General features: G+C 41.3%; 2 protein-coding genes across 2 annotated transcripts in view; both read left to right on the top strand.

Moving 5' to 3' along the window:
• LOC311304421 (uncharacterized protein) overlaps positions 1-18,085 on the top strand; it is a gene marked incomplete at its 5' end in the record, with an annotated part of 26,235 nt that extends 8,150 nt beyond the window's left edge. The window contains 6 exons of the mRNA XM_084431416.1: positions 396-1,009; positions 1,098-1,193; positions 2,487-2,720; positions 14,893-15,043; positions 15,168-15,227; positions 17,089-18,085. Of these exons, the coding sequence (XP_084287542.1) occupies positions 396-1,009; positions 1,098-1,193; positions 2,487-2,720; positions 14,893-15,043; positions 15,168-15,227; positions 17,089-17,630 (1,697 nt within the window). The 3' untranslated portion in view covers positions 17,631-18,085. The remainder of the gene's footprint in view (positions 1-395; positions 1,010-1,097; positions 1,194-2,486; positions 2,721-14,892; positions 15,044-15,167; positions 15,228-17,088) is intronic.
• Positions 3,238-4,665, top strand: LOC311298660 (tripartite motif-containing protein 16-like; the record flags this gene model as incomplete). The annotated part of the gene is made up of 3 exons (XM_084421768.1): positions 3,238-3,259; positions 3,767-3,859; positions 4,136-4,665. The coding sequence occupies 3 exons, from the start codon at positions 3,238-3,240 to the stop codon at positions 4,663-4,665; spliced, it is 645 nt and encodes a 214-aa protein (XP_084277894.1).

Genomic DNA, 18,085 nt, shown 5'->3' with positions numbered 1-18,085 from the left:
AAATTTTAAATCACATATGAAATGAATTTAAAACGTGTATTGAGTCGACATCAGTGAGTCTCCCTCACATTTGCCACAGTCTCATCATGATACAGTTATGATATTGTGCTGTAACATGATTTATATATTAGTTGGTGATGCTAGTACTATCAAAGCAAAATCAGAATGCAAAGAGTTAAATTATATTCAGTTCAGAGTATTTTAGACAACTTTGTCATCTAAACAGTATAGTCAGTGAAGTCAAAAAAACACTGTAATGAAGAAGTTGCAGTAAGTCACACAACACCTGTTTCTTAGTTATTTAATTAGTAAGATATATAAATCCTTCAGTTAGAAGAAGGAACTTGACTGTCAAACTGAAGTGTGCTTCATCTCTCTATTTGTGTGTTTAAAAGGAGAAATGGCCAGTTTCTCATGGCCTGAGGACCAGTTCGGCTGTCCAGTGTGTCTGGATCTCCTGAAGGATCCAGTGACGATTCCCTGCGGACACAGTTACTGCATGAGCTGCATCTCAGATTGCTGGGATCAAGAGGATCAGAAGGGAATCTACAGCTGCCCTCAGTGCAGAAAAACCTTCACACCAAGACCAGGTTTAAGTAAGAATGTGGTGTTTGCTGAAATGGTGGAGAAACTCAAGAAGACGAGACTCCAAGCTGCTGATCCTGTTCCTCCTCCTGTTCCTCCTCGCCGTCATCCTCACACTGGATCTGGAGATGTGCAGTGCGACTCCTGCACTGGAAATAAACAGAAAGCAGTGAAGTCGTGTCAGGAGTGTCGAAGCTCTTACTGTCAAATTCACCTTGAACAGCATGAGAGTCTCTTCAGAGGTAATAGACACAATCTGATGGACGCCACTGGACGACTGCAGGAGATGATCTGCCCTCAACATGGTAAAATGCTGGAGATTTACTGCCGTACCGACCAGCGGTGTATCTGTGTGCTGTGTTTGGTGGATGAACACAGAAATCATGACACTGTATCAACTTCAGCAGTGAGGACAGAGGAACAGGTACTGCTTCATACTGGATCCCATGAGTGATCCAATCCCAAACGTTTGAATGGTAGTGTAAATTTAATCATATTTTTGTTTTCTGCAGAGACATTTGGAGGAGAAACAGAGAAACATCCAGAAGAGAATCCAGCAGAGAGAGAAAGATCTTCAGGCGCTGAGAGAGGCTGTGGCGTCTCATAAGGTGAGTTTCAGTTTGGACTTTCCTCCAGTGCTGGAGCTCTTCTAGTCCCACTGAAGCCACTGTGTGATTGTGATGTGTGTCAAGTCACGGCTAAATTTATTTCTATAGCACATTTAAAAGCAGGAGAGTTGCACCAAAGTGCAGTACAATAAAACATTGAGCATATAAAAATAAAGCATAAAAAGAAACCATACAGCATACAAAATTTAAACACATTAAACAAAACACAATAAACAAAAATAAAAACACCTTTACCTATCTATATTTAATTGAATCATAAGCCAGAGAGAACAAATAAGATTTAAGAGCCGATGGCTAGAGTATAGCAGACCTCACATTTAAGGGCAAACTGTTCCAAAGTTAAGGTGCTGCAGAAGAGAAGGCTTGATCACCCTTAGTTTTACAGCGAAAATGGACAGTTAAGAGAAGCTGATTACCAGACCTAAGTGTTCTTTGGGGAGGGTAAGGAATCAGAAGGTCACAAATGTATTTTGGTGCAACACCAGATAGAGCCTTGGTGAACACTGGTGGCAATAGAATCTAGATTAAAAAGAGATGAAGATCTAGGGGGGCCTAAAATCTAAATTTCTTTTTGGCTTTCATTTAATTGCAAAAAATTATTATCAAACATTTGATCTCCTCGCAGAGCATGTGCAAAGGATAAGAACTTTTGATTTTAGCTGGTAGATAAAACTGTATTTCGTCAGCATAGCAATGTTAGGAAATCCTGTATTTCTTAAAAATGGCACCCAATGGTAGCATATAAAGTGAAAAAAGAAGAGGGGCTAAAATGGACCCTTGGGGCACACCGCATAATAGGGAAACCGACGAAGAAGAAAACTTCCCAATGCTCTCTGAGAAGGTTCTTCTTTGAGGTAACAGGCTAACCACTGCAAGGAGACACCCTGAAAACCCCCAACCTTTTTCAACGATGTAACAAGATACCATGATCGATTGTATCGAAAGCAGCGCTTAAATCCAACAAGTCAAGCACTGCGTGCGAACCAGTATCGAGAAAAGCTAGAGAACTGTTAATAGCTGTTACAGCTGGGCTCAAGGTTTTAAACACTTCCTTGAAAAGACAAGTTGGGATGACATCAGACCCACAGCTGGAACATTTAGCCTTGGAAACAATATCAGCTAACTGAGCAGAGGTAACTGGATGAACACAAGTTAGTGAATCATTTGGTGAACAAATCAAAGGGGAATCATATGTTGCTGGCTTAATGGAAGCCTTGATCTCCAAAACTTTATTATCGTCTAATAAACTTTATGTGTGTGTGTGTGTAACAGCGCTCTGCACAGACGGCAGTGGAGGACAGTGAGAGGATCTTCACTGAGCTCATCCACTCCATTGAGAGACGTCGCTCTGAGGTGACGCAGCTGATCAGAGATCAGGAAAGATCTGCAGTGAGTCGAGCTGAAGAACGACTGGAGCGACTGAAGCAGGAGATCGATGATCTGAGGAGGAGAGACGCTGAGCTGAAGAAGCTTTCACACACACAGGATCATGTTCATTTCCTCCAAGTAACAGAGATCTTCTCAGACACTGAGGTTTTTAACAAGCTTCTGGAATTACAGTGAGTTTGTGTTTTTGTCTTTGTGTCTGTAGAGTCTGTCGTCTGTCTCTGTTCCTGGATCTACAGACGGCTTCACTGTCAGTTCTCATCTGTCTTTTGATGATGTAGTGAAATCTGTCTCTCAACTCAGAGACAAACTGCAGCAGTTCTGCAGTGAGGAGACACAAAAGATATCTGGAGCAGGTACTCTTACAGGGATTTGGTTATTCTCTTTCATTAAAGGGTTAGTTCACCCAAAAATGAAAATTCTGTCATTAATTACTCGCCCTCATGTCGTTCCAAATCGTAAGACTTCCGTTCATATTCGGAACACAAATAAAAACATAATTGTGGCGAGCAGGACGAGGCTGAGGGCCGTGGGAGAACGGCGCGAGGCCGGTGACGTGATTAATGATGAGCGACACCTGTGAGACGCACCGGTCTCGTATCTCTCATGGAGGAGTGGAAGCATAAAAGGAGGAGCGATGACAGTGCAGATCGAGAGAGGCCAGGCCTGGATTTTATTAGTGTTTTGTTATGTGACAGCAATCGTCCGTGAGGGGCAATAATTAAAGTAATATTCAAAATAATATTATCTAAACAGGGTTCACACAACATCTGCTCTTGCGTCAACACAACACGCATGTGCTGTGATGCTAATGTGAAGGTGCATTTCAGATCAGTATTTTTGTAAATAAAGTGGTAAATAATAATTTTTTGCAACAAGAACTTGCGTCGCTTCATAAAACTGAGGTTAAACCACTGGAGTCACATGGGTTACTTTAATGATGTCTTTACTACCTTTCTGGGCCTTGAAAGTAGTTGCATAGCTGTCAATGGAGAGACAGAAAACTCTCAGATTTCATGAAAAATATCTTCATTTGTGTTCCGAAGATGAATGAAAGTCTTAAGGGTTTTGAACGACATGAGGGTGAGTAATTAATGACACAATTTTCCTTTTTGAGTGAACTAACGCTTTAAATATAAATAGGACTAATTTGCTCTTGACATAAGAATTAAACTGCAAATTTGTTTTGGTGTTCGTAGTGAAAACCATCCAGGTCATCCAGTCTCCTGACTATCAGACCAGAGAGGAGTTTCTACAGTGTGAGTTACTATGAAAACACACACAAACACAGACTAGATAACTTAATTGTTCAAAAACATGAGTAAATTAATTAAATTAATTCATCTTTGTGAGCTCCTAGGATAGCTAAAATTGCACCATGGCAATACTTAAGTTTTTGGGAGCGATTTATAATTCTTGTTCAAAATCAATAAAACAAAGTTGAAGTATTGAAGTATGGCAAGGTTATAATTTTTTTGATCAATGTTGACTGTCATACTTCACGATTTAAATGCAAATGTGTTTGTTTTCATCAGATTTCCTTCCATTCACTTTGGATCCAAACACAGTGCATCAACATCTCCATCTGTTCGAGGGTAACACCGTGATAACTCACACCTGCACAAACCACAGATATCCTGACCATCAGGACCGGTTTGATCACGCTCAGGCGTTGTGTCGAGAGAGTTTCAGTGGACACTGTTACTGGGAGGTCGAGTACAGCGGTCGTGAGGGTGTCCATATAGCAGTGGCATATAAGAGCATCAAAAGGAAGGGAATGAGAAATGATAGTAGATTTGGATATAATAATCAGTCCTGGAGATTGTACTGCTCTAGCTCCAGTTACACATTCAGACACAATAACACACACTCTGTTCTCCCTGTAGTGTCCAGCCGTAGAATAGGAGTGTATGTGGATCACAGCGCAGGGATTTTGTCCTTTTTTAGTGTCTCGGATACAATGAGTCTCATCCACAGAGTCCAGGCCACATTCACTCAGCCGCTCTATGCTGGGTTTGGAGTTCAAAATGACACGACATTGAAACTGTGTCGTCTAACATTGTAACAAACACTGCCATATCACATGTATAAGCACCACGATTAAATCAGAAACAGTGAGATGATAGTCACTTCTTTTCTAATTAATTAATAAACCGCTGATATCTCAGATATGATAACAGGTTAGCAAATTAATCATATAATGTTTGTAATGTAGGAGTATAAACTTGTTGGAATGCTGAAAAAATGTAATTGAATTCTTTGGTTGGAATTAGATGAAACAAAAGATTTGATGACATTTTTGCCAATGACTGTCAAAAGTAACTTCCATATCTGATTTTCGTGTTGTGTTGAAAATGAATTTGAAAGATATTTATATTTATATAATTATATAATATTATATAATTATCCCTTTACCTGACACTCCAAAAGATTTATCAATAAATAGCAAAAGAAAACCAAGACAGAGGTGTTGTCTTCATTCCAGCTCAGATTTTTGGATTCACTGTCAGGATACGCTATATGGATCTTGCATGAAACACAATGGCTTTCCCTTATAAATATTATTAAAAAGTTTCCACAGCTAGGTGTCAAAGGTGTTTATTACTACATGTGTGTTTGATGCATATGTTGCAATTAACCTAAAATATGTTTACAGACTTTTTTATTTCCATGTTTTCATATCCTTCATGGCGTATAGTTCTTTAGAGAAGACTTTTTGTAAAATCCCTGTTGTAAAATATTTCCGGAAATAAGGTAGATGAAAAAAATGCCTGGCACAGTAACACATTACAGTATGTTACGTCCTACTGGAACATTTTGTGCCCTCCCTACATTCTTTTCAGATCTCATCCAACTACATTCCTAAACCCCAACTGAAAATTGGAAGTTTACTACTTACTATTTTCCCCACATAGTTATTGTTTGTGCTGGAAAAGTTTAATCTTTTTCAATCATAATTTAGGATATATTATATAAATAAATGTGTTGGATCTGTCACTTAGCTAGCTTATGTATTTTATATCTAATTTTTAAACCTTCAGTATGAGAATGCTATGTTGATATTTTTATTATTTGTGTTCAATCATACTGTCCTTTAAAACCTGTATTGAGTCAATCTATTGGACATCAGTGAGTCTCTCTCACATTTGCTGCAGTCTCAAACATGATCCAGTTATGATATTGTGATGGAACATGATTTGTGTTTTTGGGGGGCACTGATGCGGGCACTGATGCTAGTACTACAGAAATATGTATACAAAGAGTTCAATCATATTCAGTTCAGGGTATTTCAGCATTTTTCAGCTTACACAACTGTGGCATCCAAAACAGCTTAGTCATAAAAAAACACGGAAATGAACAAGTTACTGTCAGTCACGCCCTGCAGAAAAACCTGTTTAAGTATATAATCAAAGAAGGTACTGGACTGTCAAGCTCAGTGCGTATCGTCTCTCTGTCTGCGTGTTCATACGGTGAAATGGCAGATGCCAATATTTCAGTGGATCAGTATCAGTTCAGCTGTTCAGTGTGTCTGGATCTCCTGAAGGATCCAGTGACGATTCCCTGTGGACACAGTTACTGCATGAACTGCATCACAGATTGCTGGAATCTGGAGGATCGGAACAGAATCTACAGCTGCCCTCAGTGCAGAAAAACCTACACGCCAAGACCAGTTTTAGGTAAGAATGTGGTGATCGCTGAAATGGTGGAAAAACTCAAGATGACGAGTCTCCAAGCTGCTGCTCCTGTTCTTCCTCCTGTTCCTCCTCGCCGTCATCCTAACACTGGATCTGGAGATGTGCAGTGCGACTCCTGCACTGGAAATAAACACAAAGCAGTGAAGTCGTGTCTGGAGTGTCGAAGCTCTTACTGTCAAATTCACCTTGAACAGCATGAGAGTCTCTTCAGAGGTAATAGACACAATCTGATGGACGCCACTGGACGACTGCAGGAGATGATCTGCCCTCGACATGGTAAAATGCTGGAGATTTACTGCCGTACCGACCAGCGGTGTATCTGTATGCTGTGTTTGGTGGATGAACACAAAAATCATGACACTGTATCAACTGCAGCAGCGAGGACAGAGAAACAGGTATGACCAGAAAGAATTGGTAATGTTTATAGTTAAGCTTGGTGTTGTCATTATAGATATGTAGCAAATTAGCTCATAAGAAAATTATTAATAATTATTCATAACTTGTTATGATTAATTATGAATATTTGGATCAGTAAATTGGATTAACTTGATGTAGCTACATTAACATTACAACCAATTAATCACTTCATCTTGTGAACACTCAATATTGTGTGTAACTCATAACTTATCTAAACACACATACACACAATCACACATACATGGCTAAAATGGTAAGTGGCTAAAAATGAAACCGGAATCAGTCAATTAAATTTGGAAAAGATCCACATAACTATGAAAATAACCATCATCTAATTATTTTCAGACCACCTCATTAAAGGCAGGGTAGGTAGAAATGGTCTAAAAATTTTATTTTTCAAATTTGTTTAAACTTTATGTACATATCAATACATAATTAAAATGTAAGTACTCTGAAAAAGAAAGTATCAAAATCGAGTGTCTGTAGACCTCTCACGACTGTTTTAAAGACATCTCATTATTTCCATTCACTCCACTCCCTCATTTCTGTGCTTCTTCCAAAGCCACGCCCCCAAAACACATGAACGCGCGACTCCGACCGCTGAGCTAGAGGACGCATTATTTACCTGAGACAAGCGGAGGGGAAGGGGCATTTTTTTGCCTGGTTAGCCTTCACTAACTGCATATGCCGGTACTGTAAATTTAGATTGCTCTTTCTCTGCCATTGTTTTGGTATTCCTAGGTTCAGTGCCTTCTTCTTCGATAGATTTTATTGGCAGCTTGCAAACATAGTGCATTACCGCCATCTACTGGACGGAGGTGTGATCAGGTTCCGTGCCTCTCGCACTCCTCAAATCAAACGGTCGCGCGCAAGTGGGCAGGTGCTGTGTGGCAAAAGGGTGGTTGCCTTGGTTGCGAGAGAGTGACAGTCGCCTAAGCCAATCCTTTGATTCGTCCCGAATCGAAATAATGAGCTGTGTTTAATACAGATTAAACGGTCTAGAGTCACTTGATTTTTATACTCTTTTTTTCAGAGTTCTTACATTTTAATTATGTATTGATATATATAGAAAGTTTTAACAAATTTGGATCTTTAATTTTTAATAAATCCTACCTACCCTGCCTTTAAATGTATACTTGCATGGTCTTTGCAGTAAAAGCATTTAGTGAACTTCCTGAAGAAGGATTTTGATGGTTCCATGAGTTTCAAACGGTTTCTTCTGTGTTGAATGATGAAATGGTGATGCACTTGCATGGTTTGTTTGACTCTGTTCAGGTTGAAAGTTTTCTCTCTCCATGAGCACATGGCTCGAGTGCAGATTATGGCCAACCGGCCCTGGGCCGGAGAGGCCACGCAGAGTAACCAGGAGAAGGGAGGAAGTAGGAAGAGTTGATGGTTGCCCATTAAGTTATAGTAAAGTTGCAGTTTTCTTCCGAGTTGGAACGAAGACATTACAGTCTGACTCTGTTGGGAGAGTGAAGACATAGCAGGCTGTGGTCAAGGCCTGATGGCGCCTATGGGCCCGAAGAAGCAGCAGTAGAAGCCAGAAGTATCATCCTTTGGATGAGACGTTAAACCGAGGTCCTGACTCTCTGTGGTCACAAAAAATCCCAGGATGTCTTTCGAAAGAGTAGGGGTGTAACCCCGGCATCCTGGCCAAATTTGCCCAGTTGCCCTTTGTCCATCATGGACTCCTAATCATCCCTATATATACTCCACCAATAAGCTGGAGTGTGGTGGTCAGTCTTGCGCAATATGGCTGCCATTGCATCATCCAGGTGGATACTGCACATCGGAGGTGGTAGAGGAGTCCCCCCCCCATGCTTTTGGAGTGCCGAGAAAAGCGCTATATAAATGTAAGGAATTATTATTATTATTATTAGAAGAAGAGGGAGGTCACTCTGAATTTAGCTCTAATAAAGCCTGAAAAAAGTCCCACCTCTCCAGGGTTGCCTGCAATGAGAAAGGTGGAATTTCCAAGCGGGAAAATCCCAGTGTTGGAGATTTTTATGGCTCTTTGTTTCAATTTGCATGTGCATCTGGATTGGTTGCTGATGAAGAAACTATTAAAGATAATACTAATATGTTGCGCAGCTATTGACATATCATATACACGATCATTTCGATCTTCAAAGTACCAATTTATAGAGACCAAACATGGTATAGTTGAGGTTACATTGACCATTGGTTCTATCATAAAATACATAGTATCAAAGAAATAATAGCATCAAAAGACACTACACAAGACAGTAAATCATTCACACATTGTCCTGTGGGATGCATGTTCATTTATAGATCAGTTCATCTATAAATTAATGCAGGAAAGTCTGTTTTAAGGTCTGTTTCTGTCTTTCCTATGGCCTTGTTCTGACCACATGATTACATTTTCCGCAGCAATAAAACCATCTTATCTGATGTTTGCCCTGGTGACTGAAGCCTTTTCTGCTCTCTTGTCTCTTTTGGGGGGATGTTTTTAATGACTAAGAGTGTTGTAAATAGTCATGTGTTATAGCAATGCAGGTTTCAGAGGTGGCGCCCCGACAAATATCGCGAGAATCATGACTTGCTTTATGGCACGACGTCACATACATCAACAACATATAAAGCAGCCTTTATGGAAGACACTAGCACGCATTTCAGACGTGAATCACGGCAGAGTCGACAAAGAAAACGAAGAAAGCGCGGTCGAAAAAGTCAAGGAAAAGAAAACGACGGCTCTGCGTGAGTGGTATTTACGACATTAATGTTAAATACAAGTACTCCTTAGCAACTCTAGGGGTTAGCAAATGTCATTCAATAATTTTAAATTAAATTAGAAAATTAGAAATTAGAATGTCAAATCCTGAATGACAAGAGGAGGAGCTGGAGGAGGATGATTGGCTCCTGAGAAATGCGATAGCTGCGAATAATACTGAAGGAGCTTATATACTGTATGTACAGTGGGTATGGAAAGTATTCAGACCCCCTTACATTTTTCACTCTTTGTTATATTGCAGCCATTTGCTAAAATCATTTAAGTTAATTTTTGTTCCTCATTATTGTACACACAACACCCCACATTGACAGAAAAACACAGAATTGTTGACATTTTTGCACATTTATTAAAAAAGAAAAACTGAAATATCACATGGTCCTAAGTATTCAGACCCTTTGCTGTGACACTCATATATTTAACTCAGGTGCTGTCCATTTCTTCTGATCATCCTTGAGATGGTTCTACACCTTCATTTGAGTCCAGCTGTGTTTGATTATACTGATTGGACTTGATTAGGAAAGCCACACACCTGTCTATATAAGACCTTACAGCTCACAGTGCATGTCAGAGCAAATGAGAATCATGAGGTCAAAGGAACTGCCTGAAGAGCTCAGAGACAGAATTGTGGCACAGATCTGGCCAAGGTTACAAAAAAATTTCTGCTGCACTTAAGGTTCCAAAGAGCACAGTGGCCTCCATAATCCTTAAATGGAAGACGTTTGGGACGACCAGAACCCTTCCTAGAGCTGGGCGTCCGGCCAAACTGAGCTATCGGGGGAGAAGAGCCTTGGTAAGAGAGGTAAAGACGAACCCAAAGATCACTGTGGCTGAGCTCCAGAGATGCAGTCGGGAGATGGGAGAAAGTTGTAGTAAGTCAACCATCACTGCAGCCATCCACCAGTCGTGGCTTTATGGCAGAGTGACCCGACGGAAGCCTCTCCTCAGTGCAAGACACATGAAAGCACACCTGAAGGACTCCAAGATGGTGATAAATAAGATTCTCTGGTCTGATGAGACCAAGATATAACTTTTTGGCCTTAATTCTAAGCGGTATGTGTGGAGAAAACCAGGCACTGCTCATCACCTGTCCAATACAGTCTCAACAGTGAAGCATGGTGGTGGCAGCATCATGCTGTGGGGGTGTTTTTCAGCTGCAGGGACAGGACGACTGGTTGCAATCGAGGGAAAGATGAATGCGGCCAAGTACAGGGATATCCTGGACGAAAACCTTCTCCAGAGTGCTCTGGACCTCAGACTGGGCTGAAGGTTCACCTTCCAACAAGACAATGACCCTAAGCACACAGCTAAAATAACGAAGGAGTGGCTTCACAACAACTCCGTGACTGTTCTTGAATGGCCCAGCCAGAGCCCTGACTTAAACCCAATTGAGCATCTCTGGAGAGACCTGAAAATGGCTGTCCACCAACATTTACCATCCAACCTGACAGAACTGGAGAGGATCTGCAAGGAGGAATGGCAGAGGATACCCAAATCCAGGTGTGAAAAACTTGTTGCATCTTTCCCAAAAAGACTCATGGCTGCTTAGATCAAAAGGGTGCTTCTACTAAATACTGAGCAAAGGGTCTGAATACTTAGGACCATGTGATATTTCAGTTTTTCTTTTTTAATAAATGTGCAAAAATGTCAACAATTCTGTGTTTTTCTGTCAATATGGGGTGCTGTGTGTACAATAATGAGGAAAAAAATGAACTTAAATGATTTTAGCAAATGGCTGCAATATAACAAAGAGTGAAAAATGTAAGGGGGTCTGAATACTTTCTGTACCCACTGTATACAGTTATAGCCGTCATATTCCTATAGGTAGACGTGGATCAGCTGAGAGTCCGCTGATGCAAGCTTGACTAACGTTTTTTTAACTAAAATTTTTTTAGAGTGTAGGTTACTAGGTTAAAAACTCATTGAGATTAGAGATTGAGATTCAGCGTTAATCATATTACATACAATGTTTGATAACTACAACCAACCAGATATAAATTGTAGAGTAGCCTACTGTGAAAGACAATCCCAGATAGCAACATTGTGTCAGCCCAGATCCAGCCCACATCTGGCATGCATGGCATGTGTGGAATGATGATCTGGCCCACATATTGCGTGGAATGATGGCACTTGGGCGGCCCACTCCTGTATTCATGCCGCAATGCCCCTAAAAAGGAGTAACCATCAATAGCTATCCAACATCCTTTGCCACTGTAAAAATATTTTATTAAGAGCCCAACTAATGGAAACACTAATCACCATAATGGTGACTTCAAATGAAACAAACATTAGATCTTAACCCCTGTTAGTTTCAATAACAACTTTGTAGAGATGACTCTATATATATAATATACAGTTTTCGTGGCTCAGATAAGGTCCAGATCTGGTTTATTTCTTTGTTCTTGGCTGACATGTGACATTCCTATGGCCTTGTGAGATGGCAAGTGATATTTTAATGGCAAGTCACTCCCCTGGACATACAGGTAAATAAGCTTGCATTCAGCTTTTTGCTTTTGGAGCTGAGCGGTTGTTTATCAGTGTTCTACCAATCTGACTTTGTTGATAAGAGGAGACGTTCTGAGTTGGAGCATCTAATTTGGGGCTTTGGTACCGGATGTTGATAGCTTAATCAGAGGTTGTGTTTGAGTCCTCTGGGGATAAAGACTCTGCAGTGCTCTGCAGTGCTGCTTCTTCTGCTCTCACTACCCTCCATGGTGGGGCAGCCAAGTGTGTGGAGATGTGGAGATTTCTCAGGTGGAGAATGCAATGCAGTCCATTTATGCCTGCAAAGAGATGCCATCTGGATGGATTGCCTGTGTCTCCAATTCAAGGCCTGCAAGTTCTCGGCCGTGCTTGCTGGAAAGGCTTACAGTGCCACTGGACAGGCTGCTTCCACCTTGCATGCGATGGCCCTCCTGCAAGTACAACAGGCCAAAGAACAAAAAGAGCTGCACAAGGGTAGTTTCGAGGGGTGTTAATGCAGGAACAGCATATGGTGACGGACCTCACCCTCAGGGCAACGAAAGTGGGCCCAAGACCCAATGATGTCCGCCTTGTTGGTCCAGGAACACCATCTCTGGCTGAACATGGCTGAGATGAAGGAAGCCGAAAAAGTCACCTTTCTCAATGCCCCCATCTCCCAGGCCGGCCTTTTTGGTGACACTGTTCAGGACTTTACCCAACATTTCTCGGTAGTATGGAAGCAGATGGAGGCGATCAAGCACATCCTGCCCCGGCAGGATGCTGCTGCCACCAGACCGCCGAGGACTGCCCCTCCGTCTGCCCGACACTGAGGGCGTCACCCTATGGCGTCTACATCCTCTGAGGTTGGGCCCGAGCAGCAGCCAACATCCAAGCCGCAACGTCAAGCTAACCGCAGGAAGGCAAAACAGCCTGTCCCAGCCACTGCTAAGCCCTCTAAGCAGTCGGAAAAACAATATCTCTGAGATGGGCGACCCAGAGATGGAGGGAGATGCCCTTCTTCAGGAGATGTTATAGGAGGGCTGGGTGGAAAATCTTCTGTTTTGCATAAAAGAGTTCTGCCTTTGTTCCACCAAACTTTCCTCAATCTCTGGGTCACACGAGATGTGGTTTGATGGTGAGCGAAGCGACACTATGCTTTCTCACTCTCATCCCCTTCTTCTTTTGCCAAAGTGCAAGAGTTTGCGGTTCAAAGAGTCACATCAAACTCACTGCCTCTACTTCGGGACACTATGCCTCCTGGGTTGAGTCCCAGCCCTCCACCTCGCTGCCCCTCCATGGGTGCATCTGTAGTTCCGCTGGTGCCTTTTGCACGATGTTACAATGGATGCCTCCAGAACAGTTTGTGGTGCAGTATGCAACGTACACGCTGCCTCTGCCTCCTGGACAGGACCTTGAATACACTGGCATTTATGCTGCCTCTGTTTGCTGGCTTGACCTGTTCAACTATCCAGAGTCCTCCCATTGCTGACTGTTCTATTCACTGACTGAGGGGACCCTTGGTATGGACACACTGTCACACACCTGGCCCCAGGGCCTACGCAAATATGTGTTTCCCTCAGTGAGCCTGCTCGCACAGATATTGTGCAAAGTCAGGGTACAAGTGCCCTTTTTCCTGGGTAGATTCCCCTCTGCTGGGTATATTGACCTTCTTCTTTGGAAAGTTACAACATCGATTACAACAGTAACCGAGACGATCTCCATAGTGGTTAAAATGTTACAGACACTAAGTATTTTCTAGCACTAAAAGATAACAAAAGTTTAAATGCCACTGCCTACCTGAGCATTGTTGTTGACCTGTCTCTTTATGGCCACAGTCTACCCATCTTCTGATAGAAACTTCCAGCAGGGTTTGCCATGTTACATACATCTCATGCCAACTGGATGAATGGTTCACAAGAATGAAGGAAAAGTTGGTTTCACAGGAAATGGAAATACGTATATTACATTTAAAGGCACTTGATTAACAAATAATAATAATTTAATTTGATCTCTGATCTTTAACGTCTCTGAAAGCCAATCTGTTTTTGTGCAGAAGAAGTAATCTAAAACATAATAGAGTTGTTAGGTTTGTAAGTACACCAACTTCCACTAACACAGAAGTTACATCCCACATGAGAAAACCAGAAAACTTTTTCTCTGGTTTATCAGTTTTTATGTTTCCTACAGACACACTTGGAGGAGATGAAGAAGAAAATGAATCGGAAAATCCAGAACAGAGAGAAAGATCTTCAGGAGCTGAAAGAGGCTGTGGCGTCTCATAAGGTGAGAAAGAGCACCTGCTGTAAGATAAAAAAAAGACGGAAAATCTTGTCATGATTTATTCACTCTCAGCTCTTTTCAATACAACAAAAGTGGATGCAACTCGAAAGCTTTTCAGTGAATAGTCACGTAAATATCAGGCGGTTCTTCAATCAAAACCATATGACTTTAGAAGTCCGGGAATTTATTGCACAAGCTTAGACATTCAACCAAACATCTTTGTGTTCCAGTGAGTATAGTGAGTAAAAGACAAAAATTAAGATGAGTAAATGATGACAGAATGTGCATTTGGGTGAAATATTTCTTTAGGATTCTACTCTAATCAGTCAGCAAGGAGCCCATGATTTTAATGTGTGTTCTATAACAGCGTTCTGCACAGACGGCAGTGGAGGACAGTGAGAGGATCTTCACTGAGCTCATCCGCTCCATTGAGAGACGTCGCTCTGAGATGACGCAGCTGATCAGAGATCAGGAAAGATCTGCAGTGGGTCGAGCTGAAGAACGACTGGAGCGACTGAAGCAGGAGATCGATGATCTGAGGAGGAGAGACGCTGAGCTGAAGAAGCTTTCACACACACAGAATCATGTTCGTTTCCTCCAGGTAACAGAGATCTTCTCAAACACTGAGGTTTTTAACAAGCTTCTGGAATTACAGCAAGTTTGTGTTTTGTGTTTGTGTCTGTAGAGTATGTCTTCTGTCTCTGTTCCTGGATTAACAGACGGCATCACTGGCGGTTCTCATCTGCTTTTTGATGATGTAGTGAAATCTGTCTCTCAACTCAGAGACAAACTGCAGCAGTTCTGCAGTGAGGAGACACAAAAGATATCTGGAGCAGGTAAAAAAAAAAATCTCAAAAGTGAACTTACCATCATTAACTAAATATAAAAAAAGTAGTATATGTAGGTTGAATTTCCTCTTGACATGATAATTAAAGTGCAGATGTGTTTTGGTGTCCATAGTGAAAACCATCCAGGTCATTCAGTCTCCTGACTATCAGACCAGAGAGGAGTTTCTACAATGTGAGTTACTCTGAAAACACACACAAACACTCAAAGACTTTTCTATAGTAATTAAACTTGATGATCTCAACAGGGGGGTGTTCCGTAACAGTTAATTGGAGTGATAAGCAAATGTAACCGGTCTTACTCAACACGCTCCAAACGGGATTTGAACTATAGGGTCTTCGGCATGGGAGGCGGCACGCTAACTAGGACGCTAAAGACCACAGCCACTAGCGTCCGTCACTAGCACGTCTCTTGAGGCCAGGGGAGTGAGTTTTGTGCAGCTCTTACTAGGGGTGTAAATATTCATCGATTCGTGTCGATGCATCGATTATATAGCCGACAATTCGATGCATCGATGCGTCCACAAGAGTATCGATTAATGTGTTTATTTTGCCGCCTGTCTATTTTCAGCATCCGCTCCGACATATCGTCCCCTTGGAATTATAAGGTTCTATCTGCGTTCTGAGCAGTTTTGAGATATTTAAAGTTTTTGCATTACATTCGACTGTGTAGAAAGAACCTTTTTATTTTCTAAATAAAAAGTTCCAAAATGTACACAACTTAAAAAACATCACATAATGTAAAGAAGTGGTCACAGAATAAGACTATGTGAATAACAAAATTTTGACAAAAATGTCAGATAGAACCTTATAATTCCAAGGGGACGATATGCGTACAGCCTACTCTTAAGCTGCAGGTGGCGTTAACCTCATTATTGTCTTCTACTTCACACTGCTTCACACACGTTACTTACGTTTCACAGTCTTATCTATGTTCACACACATCGTTGAGTCTGTCTTTCAAGAGCGATGGAACCGTCAGAGCGAGTTGGCAATGAAAGTGAAATGTTACACACTCCAGTCGGCGTCAAGTCATGGGGGTGGAAGTATTTTGGCTTCAGGAAAACAGATGGAGCAGTGGTAAGAGATGTTGCCGTTTGTCTGATTGCACTTTATTGTAACGCCCGTTTCACACATACTCCGTTTGCAGTGTGTATCCGGTGCATATTTTTTTCCGTACCCATGTTAACAGGTTAGAGCTTTCACACTGCACGCGGTTGCAGTCCGTCGATCCGTTCCAGTTGCGTTTCGTATACAGCAGTGCAGCGATCGCTTCCGCACCCAGTCTACTTTTGCTGTGCTGCAAAGGCTGAATTAAAGTGACAGCGCATGTTTCGTGGTCAAAATGAACACAGATTAATGCATTTAATTAAATAAAATGTAGTAATCTCACCATAAATGTATTTAATTTAATTCTACTATTTTTCACAGTCAACTTTTTTGTACATTAAGAATGAATCGTATCGAATCGTATCACGGGGAATTCTGAAGTATCGAAAATAATCGAATCGTTGGCTTAAGAAATCGGTATCGTATCGAATCGTCATGAAGGCTCCGATTTACACCCCTAGCTCTTACTGACCAACATCCGTTACACTCACCCCCTTTAAACCTCACTCCCAGGTCAATCGCACCAAATATCACCAGTCCTACTTTAACTGCTTAAGTTATGAAACCTGCAAGTTTCATAACACCAACAGCTTTACATCTGTTTCTATGGTATCTGTAGAATCCAACTACATCTAAATTTGGAATAGCATACTTCCCATACTGCTCAGTGTTCATTGCGAAAGCACGTAATCTCCAGTCTGGAGTGAATATAAATGATTTCATACCAGTTCTTTAGAACCAATGATTGCAACTGAACTGGGTTTGATTTTATCTACGCTTCTAAAATACCCCCTAATGAGTGATGCATCAAAACTTTCTCCTACATCTTTATTTATCATTATATCTACCAATAACTTCTGTAAAGTTATGTTAATGCTAAAAGTCATACTTTATTATTAAGAGGCCTATGTGTTTGTATTCATCAGATTTCCATCAGTTCACTCTGGATCCAAACACAGTGCATCCATGTTTCTACCTGTCTGAGGAGAACACAGTGATCACTTACACCAACACATACTACAGCTATCCTGATCATCCAGAGCGGTTTGATTACGCTCAGGCGTTGTGCACAGAGGGTGTGTGTGGACGCTGTTATTGGGAGGTTGAGTACAGCGGTAGTGAAGGTGTGTATATAACAGGGGCATATAAGAGCATCAGCAGGAAGGGACAGAGTTTGGACTGTGCATTTGGATGTAATGATCAATCCTGGATATTGTTCTCTTCTCCTTCGAGATGCTCATTTAGGCACAACAACATAAACTCTGATCTCCCTGTAGTGTCCAGCAGTAGAGTAGGAGTGTATGTGGATCACAGCGCAGGGATTTTGTCCTTCTACAGCATCTCAGACACAATGAGACTCATTCACAGAGTCCAGACCACATTCACTCAGCCGCTCTGTCCAGGGTTTGGATTAGGTGTCCGCTCAATCGCAAAACTGAGTCATCTAAAAGCATCTGTACACAATTAAGTTAAGATCCTACATAGTCGAGTTAAGGCTGCTCTGTGCCTGCTCAAAATTCTGTGTAAAGATGTAATGCCGCATAAAAGCCAGACAAAATTGTGCCCGCACAGACCCACCTCAGCCACCAGAATCAAAGTGTGGATGGAATTGCTGTGTAAATGCATTTATGGCACCTCTGAGCAGCAATAATGTTAGTGTAAAGAAAGGCACCTAAATGCCACTTCAGAAGCGCTCTTGTGCCACCTTTGCAGTGTAAATTTGCCAAAATAATGTAAAAGATAAATAGATTATACAAAAAAATATTGCCATATCACATGTATTAAGCACCATGATAAATCAGCAACGATGAGATGATATTAATTCTCTTGTTTTTTTCTAATTAATAAATTAACAGCTGGAATTCTAAAGATCTCAGATATGATAGCATCTTATTAATCTAAAAATGTATACATGTGAATCGA

Source organism: Rutilus rutilus (assembly GCF_951802725.1).
Source record: "Rutilus rutilus genome assembly, chromosome: 1".
NCBI classification, from domain to species: Eukaryota; Metazoa; Chordata; class Actinopteri; order Cypriniformes; family Leuciscidae; genus Rutilus; species Rutilus rutilus.
The sequence above is the reverse complement of the archived record's forward strand: the minus strand, read 5'-3'. Positions and strand labels throughout refer to the sequence as shown.